The 15233-nt window shown below is 34.7% G+C and overlaps 1 protein-coding gene across 4 annotated transcripts in view; it reads right to left on the reverse strand.

The window, feature by feature from the left end:
* STXBP4 (syntaxin binding protein 4) overlaps positions 1-15233 on the reverse strand; it is a 164853-nt gene that overhangs the window by 97712 nt on the left and 51908 nt on the right. For 3 of the 4 annotated variants that reach the window (XM_082707693.1, XM_082707694.1, XM_082707695.1), the window contains 2 exons: positions 9032-9121; positions 5346-5411 (listed from right to left, as the gene is read on the reverse strand). In XM_082707693.1, coding sequence (XP_082563819.1) covers positions 5346-5411; positions 9032-9121 — 156 coding nt within the window. Of the gene's footprint in view, positions 1-2862; positions 5009-5345; positions 5412-9031; positions 9122-15233 lie in introns of those variants that run through there. The other variant, XM_082707696.1, reaches the window with a different exon arrangement.

Here is a 15233-nt window from a genome sequence, read left to right on the forward strand (position 1 = left end):
CTCAGGTCATGATCCAGGAGCCCCAGGATCAAGTCCCGCATCAGCTCCACTTATGGGGGGCTGCTTCTCCCTCTGACTCCCATCTTGAGCTCTCTCTCTCTCAAATAAATAAATAAAATCTCTCTCTCTTTTTTTTAAAGATTTTATTCATTTATTTGACAGAGAGAGATCACAAGTCGTGGAGAGGCAGGCAGAGAGAGAGAGAGAGAGAGAACCAGGCTCCCTGCCAAGCAGAGAGCCCGTGGGAGTCGATCCCAGGACCCTGAGATCATGACCTGAGCCGAAGGCAGCGGCTTAACCCACTGAGCCACCCAGGCGCCCCTAAATAAAATCTCTTAAAAAAAAAAAAAAAAACTGCTTTGTCTCTACCACTAAAACAACAAAAAATACTACAAAAGGTTTAAGATTTGTTTGTACTTCTTTTCCAACTCAACCCAACCTGTCAAAGACTGAACACAAATACTGTGTTCATAAGTTACTTGAATTGGTTTTCTTTAGCATGGACATGGTACTCATTTGAAATACAAATGGATTCATTTGTTTTGGTCTGCTTGTACCTTTAAGTTCATTTTCCCTTCCTTATCTTTATTGCTTTTCTTATATTTTTTGAATGTGTTGAATATTAACATGCACCTCAAAGTAAAAATTATATAAAAAGTCATTCTCAGACAGGTGTCAGTCTCTCCCACATCTTATCTACCATCTGTCCACCCACACTGTAGATAACCAGTTTCGTCACTGTCTAGTTTATCCTTCCTTTGGTGTCTTTTGTAAAAGATAAGCAGATATATAACTGCTCTTGTTTATTAAATATTGCATAGTATTTATATTCTTTTGAATTTTTTTTTTTTTTTTTTTTTTTTTTTTTACTCAGTAGTATCTCCTGGAAATCAATCCATATTACTCAAGAGAGATTAAAGTAGTTTTCAGTATTTTCTAATCACAAATAATACTGTAATACTGTGCATATCTATTTTATTATTATTAGAGGTATACCTTCAGAGTAAATTCATAGACGCGAGATTGTCAGGTAGAAGAGTAAATAATATGTAGATTTGTTAAAACTCCTAGTTCTTCATAGGGGTAACATTTTGCAATCCCAATGAGAATGCCTATTTTGAAATACCCTCATTAACAGAGTACTGTCAAGCTTTGGAATTTTTGCTAATGTGATTGATAAGAAATGGTATTTGCATGATTTTCTTAAAAAAAAAAAAAAGAAAAAAGAAAAACAACAACCACCAGACAAACCTTTGTTGAAGTAGTATTTACCTAAATTTCAATATAGTAAAATTTACTAATTTTAGGTTTAACCCAAGGTCACAAAAGTTTTTTTTAGAATTTAATTATTTTAGTTCTTATGTTTAGATCTATAATCCACTCACAGTTTTTAAGTATGACATAAGGGCTGAGATTCATTTTTTCCCCCAAATATTCCCTTATTTTACCCCCATGTATTATAATGAGCATCTTTTCCCCAGTGAATTGTCTGTGAACCTTTTAGAATACCAAGTGGCTTGGGGCGCCTGGCTGGCTCAGTGGCTTAGGCTGCTGCCTTCAGCTCAGGTCATGATCTCAGGGTCCTGGGATCGAGTCCCGCATCGGGCTCTTTGCTCAGCAGGGAGCCTGCTTCCCTCTCTCTCTCTCTGCCTGCCTCTCCGACTACTTGTGATTTCTGTCAAATAAATAAATAAAATCTTAAAAAAAAAAAATAGAATACCAAGTGGCTTGAAGTGTGGGTCCATTTCTACCAGTGTCAGACTCTGTTAGCTCAGGTTTACAGCCAGGAGGAGCAGTCTGTCTGATTATGTTCATTCTCCAATTCTTTGGCAGTTGCCTACTGTATAACGCCCAGCTTTTTAAAAATTGTTTTCTGTTAGAAGATGTCTTCCACCAGTGTTTCCCTCTGTCATTACCAGAAGATTGAAGTTCTATCACAGTGTAGATTTTAACTGGTATTTCTCTTATTATGAGAAAGATTATCTTTTCATATAATTAAGGGACATTTTTATAATGTTTTTTGGGTGTCTGTTCACGTCTTTTGCCAATTTTTCTACATCATTTTTGGCTTCTCAACTGTTAATACTTCTAACAGGTTATTATTTATGTACATGGATGTAACTGAGTTTTGTATATTAATTTTATATCTTGCTAGCTTGTGAATTTCTCACTGAGTTAGTTTTGTCACTGATTGTCTGTGGGTTTCTGGATTATTATTATGTCCTCTGCAAGCAGATGGTTTTATTTATTTTTTCCTAATTCATATGCCCCTAGTTGTTGTTCTAGTCTAATTGTATTTTCCTTTTTTGTGTGGCTTTATAGGTTTAGAAATCAATGTTACACTAGCTTCAAAAAAAAAAGGAAATTTTCTTTCTTTCTTTTTTTTTAAAATCCCTTCAGAGGATATTTATGTGGTTTTGGGATTGTCAAAGGTTTGGTTAAATTTCTCTGTAAAACATCTGACCTGATCTTTTTCTAGAAGGTAGTTTCTTGATAACTTTATTTCTGTTATGGAAATTGATCTGTTAAACTTTCCATCTCTACTGATGTCAGTTTTGGTAAACTGTATTTTCCTACGACAACCTTTTAATAGACGAGTTGATCCCATTCATGTTAACTGAGATAACTATACTGTGTGGTCTCAATTTGATCATATTTTGTTGAAATTACTGTGTGGATATATTACATTTATATGGGTTTATTTTGTGTGTTCCTTTTGCTTTTTAAAAAATTCCTTTTGGTGGGGCACCTGGGTGGCTCAGTGGGTTAAGCCTCTGCCTTCGGCTCAGGTTATGGTCTCAGGGTCCTGGGATAGAGCCCCACATCGGGTTCTCTGCTCAGCAGAAAGCCTGCTTCTCCCTCTCTCTCTGTCTGCCTCTCTGCCTATTTGTGATCTCTGTCAAATAAATAAATAAAATCTTAAAAAAAATTCTTCTGGTATTTAGGAAGATTTGTCTTTTCATTCTATAGGTTACCTTTGCATTACTACTTTTTTATAGTGCCAGAAATCTCCTCTATTTTTACCTAATTTTTTACTATTTGACATCAGTTTTAAATGATACCTTTACTTATACAGCAAAGCAGTTATATTTTATTTCCCTCTTTTTTCTCGCCCCTTTTTCCTCTGATTTTTTAAAAAATAAATTGCATCTTTTGATTTTTTTTGTCTGACATATACTGTTAACATGTTATTCTTTTACCTGCAAACTCTTATTTTGGTCTTTGCTATAAAATAACATCTGTGAGATGCTCACTCTCTGGGGAATTCTGGACAAAGTTATTAGAGTAATTTTTTGACTGGATGAAACATCGTCTCCTAAATTCTTCAGGAAAGTATTCCCTGAATACTGGCACATTCCAAATGGTTTTTCTAGGGTCTTGATATGTGAAAGTCAGGTTGGCTGTATACAGTTTGGTTTACATTTTCTTTCCTTTAGTTTCTTGAAAATATTACTCTCCTATGGCCTTACTTTGCTGTGTTGAGAAGGCTGATGCTGTTAAATTCTATAGCCTTTGTAAGTTGTCTGATTTTTTTCACTTGGAGACACTTCATTTTCTGTTCTAACTCTGAAGCCTCGTAAGTTTACTGAATATGTCTTAGAGTTTATCTTTTTAGGTCAGATTACCTAGTACTCACTAATAGGTTTAAGTCTTCTTTTATTTCTGGAATGTTTTCATAAATTATAGTTCTAAATATTAGTCTTACTCAGTTGTTTTATTTCCTCAGGAAACTCTTTTATTTCCTTATTTCAATATTATTTTCCTGCTTATGGTGTTTTGTTGTTGTTGTTGTTTTTGATGCTTTTCATTTGTATAATTTCTTGAACAACTTACAAACTTAGTTTTCATTTCTGATATGCTTTTATCTTTTTCTTCTATTTCTTCCCTAAGTTTTACCAACTTTCATTTTATTTCTTCTTGCATTTTAAAAATATTTCTATTCTTAGTTTTTAAAAAATTTCTGTTTGAGGTGTTTTTCTTTAGTGCCAAATGCTTTGTTTGAGGATATTTAATTGAATTTGGAGTGTTGTGTTAGTTTTCTTTAGCTTTGTGGTTGAATTGTTTTGGAGAGTTTTTGTTAGAAGGAAAGCTTTAATTCATATTGCCTGATTATTCAGTTGTTTTATAATAAGGGGGACAGATTTATTTATTTATTTTTTCCTATTCCATATTTTTTCCCTTGCAGAGAAAAAGTTCTTAGTTCAACAGCATGCTCTTCTGTGCAGTGTCTTCATGGATCATGGTGTTGAAGGTCATGGTGAGGGCAGATGGAAAGGAATGGTATGTCTTGTTTCTCTTTCATTTTTGCAAGAACTTTAATTTTCCCCTCTTATTTCCTTATTGCTTCATCTCCAAAGGATACTACCCTGTTTCTGTTCATTTGGTTATTCCCAGAAGCAATTATTTTCCAAGGCTGCCACTTCTGGTTGTACACTTTCTCAAGTCCTGAGAACCACTCAATACTGATCTGTGCTTAGACTCTGGCATTCATTGTTGCATATTCTTTTTGGAGGATTGTGTTTGTACTTCATCTAATCGCTTTGTTTTTTCCTGATCTTTGAACAGAGTCACTGAAAGTTTACCACCTCTGTTCTTCGTATCCCAACTTCCATTAGCAGGAAGGCTGCAGGACTTTGTTGAAATTTTTTTACTCTATTTATATGTACTTTGAAGGATGTGGCATTTTACATCACAGTCATATTGAAGGTATGAGTCTTATATGATTTTACTTGCCATGTTGACTTTATGTTTTCTGGGGAGATAATGTTTGGGCAATTCAAAATCAGGTGACTACCCCTGCTCTCTAGCTATGTTCTTTTTATCTTTCTACCCTTATCAATATTTTATTTATTTGTATATCTGTTTTCTAATGCCATTGTATTTATTTTATTGCAAGTGACCAAAAATCCTGTGAAGAATGATGTAAAAATAAATTACTTTTTAGTATTAAAAAGTAACAGTAACAAATGCTCTGCCTTGGAGGTTTTCTTTTCTTGTTTTATTTTTTCTGTAATATAGTCAGGTATGAGTAACAGAAGAAAAGAGAAAGGAAAAGAAAAAGAGAAAAAAGAATAGAAAAGCAGTGAGATTGATCATTTGCTTCTGATAACCATGGGTATCTGCTTTTGAAAGCAATTTCTTTGAGCAATAGTAGCAAGACTTCAGCACAGATAGCTCTGAAAGTGATTGCTTTTAAGACGTATGCTATTTTATACTGTAGTATTCACATCTGTAAGGTCCGGGACATATACAGCATCACTGCTGTTTACCCACATTAACAAAAGCACGTGTCCACACACGTGCGCACGCGCACACCCCCCCCCCCCCCCAAAACATGCACTTACTTGTTTCACATTCTGGAGTTCTTCTGCCAATTGTTTCTTTTGCCTTTCTGATTCAAATAACTTTTCCTATATTTAAAAACCAGTGAATTAATAACAAATTATGAAGTATCAATGAGCCTTATTTCAAAATTTATAAATTCTACAAACATCCAACATACAATCTGAAAATGTAGCTCTTAGTCACTTTTCTGGCTTTCCACATACCATTTAAAAATAATTATCTACAGTATGATTGTGATGTAAATGCATTTTCTGTTACTTTGATTAGTCATTTTGTATAATCTCAAAATCTGAGCTCCAAAATAATTCAGTCAGGATGAAAATATGTAAATACTAACTAAATTTTGGGCAAAAGCAATCATCACCAAAGAGCTTCCAAACTGAAGAGGATGATTATCACAACTTAGAAGTAAAGGTCTCTTAGCACACTAAAGAGGACATATGAAATTGGACTGGCTACTGTTTTTCTAATTTACCTTGTGCTTGGAAGATTATCCATGCAAATGAAGATATGACTAATGTAACCAAAATATAAAATAATAATTACTGTCATAGAATAAATAATTTCACACATGTAAATTAAATGTTATCTTTGAAATTAAAATGTAAGCACATACCCTAAAATATTCAGCTTTTAAAAAATATATCATAAATAAATCCACATTTTATTGATCTAATCAAAAATACTAAGTAATATAAGGACAATTTTACTATAAACTTGAGCAGAAGAATTGCTTGAAGATTAAATTGAGTGGTAAATATTCATGGCAATACTGCAATGTTTATAAGAAGCATTCTGTTTCCTGGTATATTTCAGCTCATTCTTATCTAAGATATGAAATGAAGGTATATGAAGATGAATTTAATATAGCAATCTAATAAATCTGCCACAGACCAGGAGCCAAGAAACTGCTGGCTCTCATGCTTTTATGCTCTAGCAAGTCACCTTCACTCTGTGTCCTAGTTTTTTTGCATCTGTAAATGGAAAATACATCTATTTTCATTCAGCTTTGCAAAGCAGTAGCAATCTTGAACTTTGCAGAAAGGCTTTAAGTTAAATAAAGCCCACAGCACTTTTAAAAAAATCACTCTCGTCCAATAAAAATTAGCCACTGGCATCAAATGATATTGGTTTCATTTTTATTTGAGCCTCAAATCAGGCATGAAGAATAGAGATGTTGCAAGTGATGAGAGAACACCTACGCCCTCTATGAACTTCACGGAACAACCTCTGTTATCTGTGTGTGTGTTAGACAAGTAGAAATACTGAAGGTACACATGTTACCTTGAAGAAGTATTTATGGCTGTGTACACTCTTTTACATGGCAAACCAAATGGTTCTCAGCCAACAGACAGGTTTGTGGGTAAAGGAAATTATAAAATACAGAATATGCTGTATCTGGGATTTCAGGTCCTGTCACATTAGAACATGTTTAGTTACGTGACATAGACTTTAAGTGTGAACCCTGATTTATTTAAGAGCTCTTTAAGGGAGCCCTGTTTAAATGTTACATAAATGCAATTCTAAGTTAAAATTCTAATAATACTGATATTTAAATAAAATTGCAATGTATCATTAACAATGATATACATTAAGTAAATGAAAAGATCTGAGAGCCTCCAAAGGTTTTTCTTTTTTTTCTTTTGAGAGGGAGAGACAGAGAATCTTAAGAAGGCCCCACACCAAAATCAAAAGTCCAGTGCTTAACCGACTGAGCCACCCAGGCACCTCTGAAAGTTCTGATGAACCATAAAATTTAATGGCTTATGCAGAGACGGACTATATAAAATGCTGTTTTACCAAGACAGCCATCATTGGCGAAGCTTTCAAAGAGAATATGAGGAAATTATTGTCAATTTATTCTTAAAACTAAATTTTTTGTTTTTTCATTTTTATTCTCAAGTATTATAACCAAAAATGTAGAAGTGGTTTCAAAGTTGTAAAATAAAAGCCTATAAAATATTCCTTTAGTAATGGAATGTTCATACACACTTGAAAGGAACATGAATTGGTAAAGCCTTTTGAAGGGTAACTTAGTAATGTGTATAAAATTTTATGTGTCCATATCCTTTGATAAAACAATTCTACGTTCAGAAATGTATTCAGTTTGTACATTTACAATTGTACAAATTGCCCCAAGATACATCTACAAAGCTATCTATAATGAACTTATTTTTAGTAGAGGAAAACTGGAAGTAGCCTAAATATTCATCATTAAGGAACTGGCTAGGGGTGCCTGGGTGGTTCAGCCCTGGTCATGATCCCAGGGTCCTCGGATCAAGCCCTACATCCATTTTGCTGTTCAGCAGGGAGTCTGCTTGAGGATTCGTTCCCTCTACTGTGCCCCCTCCATGCCCCTCCCATGCATGAGTGCGTGCTCTCTCACTCTCTCTCTAATAAATAAATAAAATCTTAAAAGAAAAAAAAGGAGTTGGCTAGATAACCTAGGACGGAAACACTGATGATAGGAGAACCATTAAGAAGACTTTGGCAGGGGACACCTGGGTGGCTCAGTCAGGTAACCATCTGCCTTTGGCTCAGGTCGTGATCCCAGGGTCCTGGGCCTGAGCCCTAAATCGGGCTTTTCTCCCTCTGCCTGCTGCTCACTCTGCTGGCTCGTCTCTCTCTCTCTCCCTCTGACAAATAAATATATAAAATCCTTAAAAAAAAAAAAAAGAAAAGGATTTTGGTAGATCTGCACATATTAACTCGAAAAATAGCCCAAGATATAAGGCCAACAAAGAGAAAAAAGAAATAGGAAGCAAGTTGTAAAAAAGTGTTCAATGTAAAGAGATTTACATAAAAGCTAAAATGCATATATACATTTATTTTTAGAAATATAATTGGCTGTAGAGAGAAAAAAGTCTCCGAAAGGCTATAAACAAGGTGTGTTTAACAATGGCTTCCTCTAGGGGTTGGAATTTTAAAACTAAGGCAGGAAGGAAATTTCTTCCTTTTTTGGGGAGGTGTAAAGATTTTGCTTTAATAAAAATTAAGTAAATAAACAGAGAATTTTACTTATTTCAGAAAATAATTTAAAATAATGGAAAAAAGTATTCCTATAGTGAATTAAGGGCAAATCAAGTAGTTTATATAGCTTTTCTTGAAGACTTGAAAAGTACAATGGATTTCTGTGAAAATTGCAGTATAATTTAAATTTAATATCCTATTAAAAACAGAATGAAAATATATAAAAAAAGAACCAAAATCTTAAAGTATATTTGGGGATGCTGAGTATCTTTTTCTCTTAATCATATTACCTTAATTCCAAATTATATTACCAAAACAAGAGGCCTCTGAAACATGCCGACAAACATGAAAAATGTATTTTCCAGTGAACATTTAAGGATTCAAAATTGTCATGGTTTGCTTGGTTGACTCATCTAATCTTTGTTGGTTTCTCATCTTTGCCACCCACATGAGAGCAAAAAGGTGTGTGAAGTAGCCAGACCCTCAGGTATGAGCAAAACCCACTGTCTACACTGAGTCTTACATGGGTATTGGGAAATAAAAGTAAGTAAAGAAACAAACAAACAAAAAAAGGACCCTTTAAAGGCCTGCTGAATAAATGAATTATAAAATATTTGGTATTAATATGAACACAAATAATATTTGATAATTTATAATAATATTTTTCCGTTTCTTTTTTCTCAACAAAACATAAGGAGGCGAAATTGGAGATTACCTTGAGCATATTCACTTCCTCTAAGGCATCATTTCTTTCACGCTTAAGCCTTTCTATTTCATCTGCCTCTAAGGAATCACAGGGAAGAAGCTGTCAATATTAAAACATAAGAAAAAAGTTATGCATTAGATGCTAATTATGAGAACTAGCATAAAAACCCTTTTTGACGAGTGTTAAGCTTTTGCATTTTAATAACCAAATTTATTTTGTTACTTTGGAGTCATCTGATTAGATGAAAGAGAATGTTAAAGCAATCTGGGGTAACTTGATTTAAGTTTGCACTGCTGTTATTTATAACAGAATCTAGATGATTATAAGGTATACATACTGTGTTGTCACCTTTATGTCATCAATTTTAACAATATAATTTCCCTTAAAGGTCCAAATTCTACGATTGTGTTTATGATGTCAAAAAGACTTCAGGAGATCGGGAGAGAAACAAACCACAAGAGACTCTTAATCTCACAAAACAAACTGAGGGTTGCTGGGGGGAGAGGGGGTGTAGAGAGTATGGTTGGGTTATGGACGTTGGGGGGGGTATGTGCTATGGTGAGTGCTATGAAGTGTAAGCCTGACGATTCACAGACCTGTACCCCTGAGGCAAATAATATACTATATGTTAATAAAAATAATTTATTAAAAATTTTTAAAAAATAATAAAAAAAGACTTTATGAGTTATCAACATAAACTACTCCCCAAAATATCCACCCCATGTACATGGCATCTGAGGTTAGCAAAACACTGGACATTATCAGCCAAGAGAATTTGTGTGAACCCAGTAAAGGTCACTGATTAATTCCACACCTTGTTTTAACTATATGAAATGCAATGTTAACAGCCAAGCAGCTTACAAAGATTCAAGCACAGAAACTGTAGACTGAAGGTAATATTAATAATTCAGGCCCAAGTGAACAACCACCACCACAAAATAGCAGAGATGGCAATTCCTCTTCTCTTACTGCTAGCATGATCTGACAGTCAATTATAAGGTAAAAAAAACCAATGACAATCTAATCAGAGATAAAAATCCAAGTCCAATTATAGCCATCTTATATGTATAAATTATAACAGAACTAAAAAAATGTACAGAAAATATAATTTAAAGGATTATGTAGAGAAAATGATTGCTTTATAAGTATGGGCTTAAGGCAGAGCCTTTCAGACAGGAGAGATGAATGTAGAGTGACAAAAGATAATAAAAATCATTAATGATAGGGGTGCCTGGTGGTTAAGCTTCTGCCTTCGGTTCAGAGCATGACCCCGGATCACGACGGGCTCCCTGCTCAGCAGAAAGCCTACTCCTCCCTCCTTCTCTGCCCTTCCCACTCTCTCCCTCCACCCCTACTTGTACGTACTCTCACTCTCTCTAATATACAAATAAAATCTTAAAAACAAATTAATGGTATCACATTTATTACGAACTTACTATGTGCAGACACACTGTTAAGGGCCACATACATTCAATACTATATCCTTCCTATAACCTTGTCTCCATTTAGCAGAGGAGGAAACAGGCTCAGGTTAGCAACTTATGTAAGGTTTCACAGCTAATAAATGGCCACCCCAAGATTCCCACAGAATTCTGATGTTAGTCAGATTTTTACTAACTGCCCAAGAGAAATCATGACGGAATAGATACAATAAATGCAGGTTTGATTTCTAAATCCTAGCATAACTGAAGTAAGAGCCATTCCTCAATTTTGGGGGGAGAAATATTTTTCCTGCACACTACTGTTTCCTTTGGTCCTGACAGTTACCTTTGAGTATCTATTTGTTTCACAATTTACGTCATCACATCATCTTCATCTGTCTCTGTTACTCTACCCTTTCTTGAGTACTCAACACCCACTCCTAGAATTCATTCTTATACTGTTTAGGATTAGTTTTTAAGACATTTTCAAATGTAACAATATTTCCCGAAGTATGTTCTAAAGGATATTAACTAGGTTTGCACAAAAGCCAAACTGAGTGGTGGGGACGATGGCAGCGGACCCTGTGGTCAGGTAAATTTGAGAAATGTTAGGATTTAGAAAAAAAATGAACTTCTTTCCTGCAAGGCTTCCAACATCTGTAATAATTTGCTAACGAGCATTTTTAATATCCCCAAAGGAAATAAAATTTAATAACTTGTTGCTTTTCCTCAAGTTATTTGGCCATACCCTTGACCACTACACCTTTATTTATTTAAAGATTTTTGTTTATTTATTTGACAGACAGAGATTACAAGTAGGCATAGAGGCAGGCAGAGAGAGAGGGGGAAGCAGGCTCCCAGGACCCTGAGATCATGACCTGAGCCAAAGACAAAGGCTTAATCACTAAGCCACCCAGGTGTCCCACCTTTATTTATTTTGTGGCACCTCACTTGACTAATGTTTGCAAATACAAAGTGTTCTGGGAAACACTGCTACTCAATATTCAGATAAGCCTATTGTTATCTTGCATGCTACCTAAATGTGAAATAACTCAAAAGTTTAAATAAGAATCTAGATAACAGAGCTAATTATATATATATATATATTTATATATAATTTTTTTTTTTTTTTTTTTTTTTTTTACTAAGTGAAATTATAGACAGGGATTTTAGGGATGCGATTAAAAACTTTCGAGCTTAAAACATGGTGGCAAATCATACAGAAAATGGCGCATGGTACCATTTTAGGAGGCAAAACACTAGGCTTCAACAATCACAGAACAAACTGTAACTTAAAAACAAACAAAACAATATGTGTTATAATTCTATTGCTATTTTGGGCTAAGCAGTGAAAACTTATAGCCAGAGAACTGGTCATAGATGGTACCTGTGAATTCTGTGAAAAGCCTCTCTGTGCTCAGTCATATGTTAATAAGAGTTTGAATATGCTTCAAATAAGCAAGCAGCAGATGAAATGAATTTTTGCTATTTAATCTCAAAGGATTCAGACAGATAATTGTTTTCTAACCTCCTTCCAGTTCTTGGACTGTTCCCTTACCTTTCTCCATTCCTTTCCTGTCTGGTTCTCCCAGTATCATTTGTGACCCTCAGGTCCTCCAACCTCTGAAACACCCCGTAAATAACACTGTAAATCATTTCTACTCTACTCTGGATAGCTACTATTTTACTGTTCTCATTCTGAAACTCAACTCATCTTCAACAGAACAATAAAGTCTGTTTCAGGTCAATTTTTCCCTCCTAGATGAAAGCCTTCTATTAGAAACCCATTCAATTTCCTCCTTTCCTTAAAGTTTCAGTATATTCCCTTATTTTCTCCTTCCTTTCTCTTGCTCCCTCCTTTCACTTCTTATAATTTGCTTAATAAATCTTTCCTCCTGTCCCCGCATTTTGAAAATAATTATGTTCAATGTCAGTAGTTAACCTAACATTTGACAAAATAAATGTACCCCTCCATCAACTTTTCTTCTCTGTTTCATGGAACATTGCTTAAGCCATCTGTCTTTGAAATTTTCTCTTCCCTAGGTTTTTGATATCCCACCATCTCCCCTAACCTTCAGAATATTTAGGCTGTTTCTAATGACTTAATTTTATTTCCACCCCTTAAATGGGAGAGGGGAGGTCCTCCAAAGTTTGTTCCTTTCTCCCTTTTTCTCTATAAGCTCTCCCTGAGTGCTCACATTCACTGCCTCACTTCAATCATCACTCTCCAAATCATTCCCAAACCCCCTTTGTGTCCAATTCCTTATTTCCAATGGCTTTTTGATTATTTACACCTGTCAGCATATTGAATTTACTCTTTAAAATCCAACTATCATCGTCTCCACTTATTTCCCTACTTCTACTGATAGCCAACCCATTATTAATCATCCGAATCAAAACTCTCAGTTATCTTTAACTCATTCTCCCTTCCCATTATCCTCAACTTCACCATAGTTTAGTTCTTAATATTCTGTTTTTGGAAACAAGTGGGAAGACCCTTTGCCCACTATCCAGGCTACCTACCACCAGTTTCATTCCCTTCCAAGATAACCAACACTATTACAAGATTATCATTTCTAATTACTCTGATCATGTCATAAAATTCTCCCTAATGGCTCTTCATTGGTGACTAGTACAGTATAACCTTCTAAGTGTAATATTTGCCCTTTTAGGCCTAACTCCCTTCACTGATCTGCATGTACTCACTTTAAAAAAAAAAAAAACTAGATACTCTCTACTATATAATCACATTATATATATTATATATATACATTTTTATTCATGCTAATTCTCTTAGCACGTTCCATCCACTTCTTAAGCAGATAAAATCCTGTATATCATTTAAAACTCATTCAAATGCCAAGTCTGTTAGGAATCTTCTCTAAATATTTTGAGCTCTGTTAGTACTACGGCCTTATCTTGCAATGCTACAGTTTTTTAAACTATAATTATTTGTGTATATGCCTTTCTATACGTAATACCCTTAAGTTCCTTGAGGGACAGGCTTGAGTTTTGTTTTAATATTATACTGGAGCAGCTAACACAATGCCACACGCTGGGGTTGTTCAATGTATATATCTAATGTTTTACAGAGGAGTACATACTGCTACATATAGTGAGAGATGCCTTTTCTATCATGACCCCGGTATAAGTGAAACATTACTCATGCACACACAATTCACTATATTTTCCACTTTATTCTCTCACTTGTTAAAATGGGGGTTGCGATCCACCAAACTGATTTAGCAAGAAACCAAACTGTGAAAAGTCTACTTTAGGGAATTTACAGTGTTCTCTCTGTGATTTTAAGATAATCCCTGTATGATATTTAATTAGGATGGTAAACTCACCATATTATTATGATAGACTCAAGTCTGTGGTTGCTAGGTTTAGAATTCTTCTAAATCTAGGCTCCAACCTTGCTTTTCTGTAGGTAACCTTGCCCCAGCCACAGGTATAGCATGGTGTGAATTTTTAATATAGCAATGATGATTATAATCACAGTAGGATAATTACATTTTTAGAATTAAATGCTGTATTATTCCAAATTGAGCTTTTTGTTTTTTGGGTTTTTTTGTCAGCTAAACAAAAGTAGGACTGACTTAGACTGACCCAGCAATTCTTCCTTCTTGAAACATGGCATCTCAGGAAATCTTACGAGTCAGGTGAAATGATGAACAAAAGAAGCTCATCACGAAAGAGTATCTACTGGGTGATTCTATTTATTAAGACGTTCAAGAACAGGCAAAAGTAATCTACACTCATATAAGTCGGAAGAGCGGTTCCATTGTGAAGATAGGAGTGGTGGCTAACTGGGACAAAGTTGATACAATGGAGTCTTTGGAGTGGGGATTATACACAAGATACTAATAGAAATTCATCACGTCATACACTTGAGATTTTTACACTTCACAGGGTGTCCATTATGCTTCAGCAAAAATATTTTTTAAAAAATAAATTAAAGAGAAGACAAGCCAGAAAAAGAAAACACAAGTAAAAAACAGCCATCCCTAACAGATGGATTACAAAGATTTGACTCTGTTGTTTCTGACAAGATGGTTGAGGGGTAACCATAGTGGAATTTCCCTACTTTCACAGACTGTCAGCGTCCTCAACCACAGATCAATTGATACTTCAGATGAGGCACTATGGTGATTTTTTTCAACAACAACAACAGAAAGTTTAGGAATACTAATACAATATTAAGATATTTTTCATTTGTTTCTGATGAGCTACTTGACAAGCAGTGATTTTTATAGTATTTTTCAAACTGTGGTAGATGACCCATTAGTGAGTTTTAGGTCCAAATATTTAATGAAATAGAACTGAATATTAAATAACAATGCAATGATGTGGAAAATGGAAGTATTACATCGAGACTTTTGCTTCAGTTATATATGTAAGTGTGGTAAAGTAAAAGGTATTCTTATTATGGATTCAGGTGGAAAAAGAAAGGTAACATTTTATGGGGATATCTTCTACATGTTGACAAGCAGAACACAACAAAGGAAGCCTTATAAACTGATACAATGACAATTGCGCAACATTTTGATCTGAAGCCACAGACAGGAAATTATTGGCATGCAGAAGACCTTGCACAATTACCACTGCCACTTGGCTTTTGTCATCAAAGTATCACAGACTTAATACACTTTTATCTGCCCTAAAATCACTGGCTAGAAAGGAAGTAAGTTACTAATTCAGAGCACCAGTATTTTTTGCAGCTGCTGAGCAACCTTTGCACGCTCACCCAAAGTCCTCTAAATTCCCCGTTTCTCTTATGTTAGTAA

This window comes from Mustela nivalis (assembly GCF_964662115.1).
Source record: "Mustela nivalis genome assembly, chromosome: 17".
Classification (NCBI taxonomy): Eukaryota; Metazoa; Chordata; class Mammalia; order Carnivora; family Mustelidae; genus Mustela; species Mustela nivalis.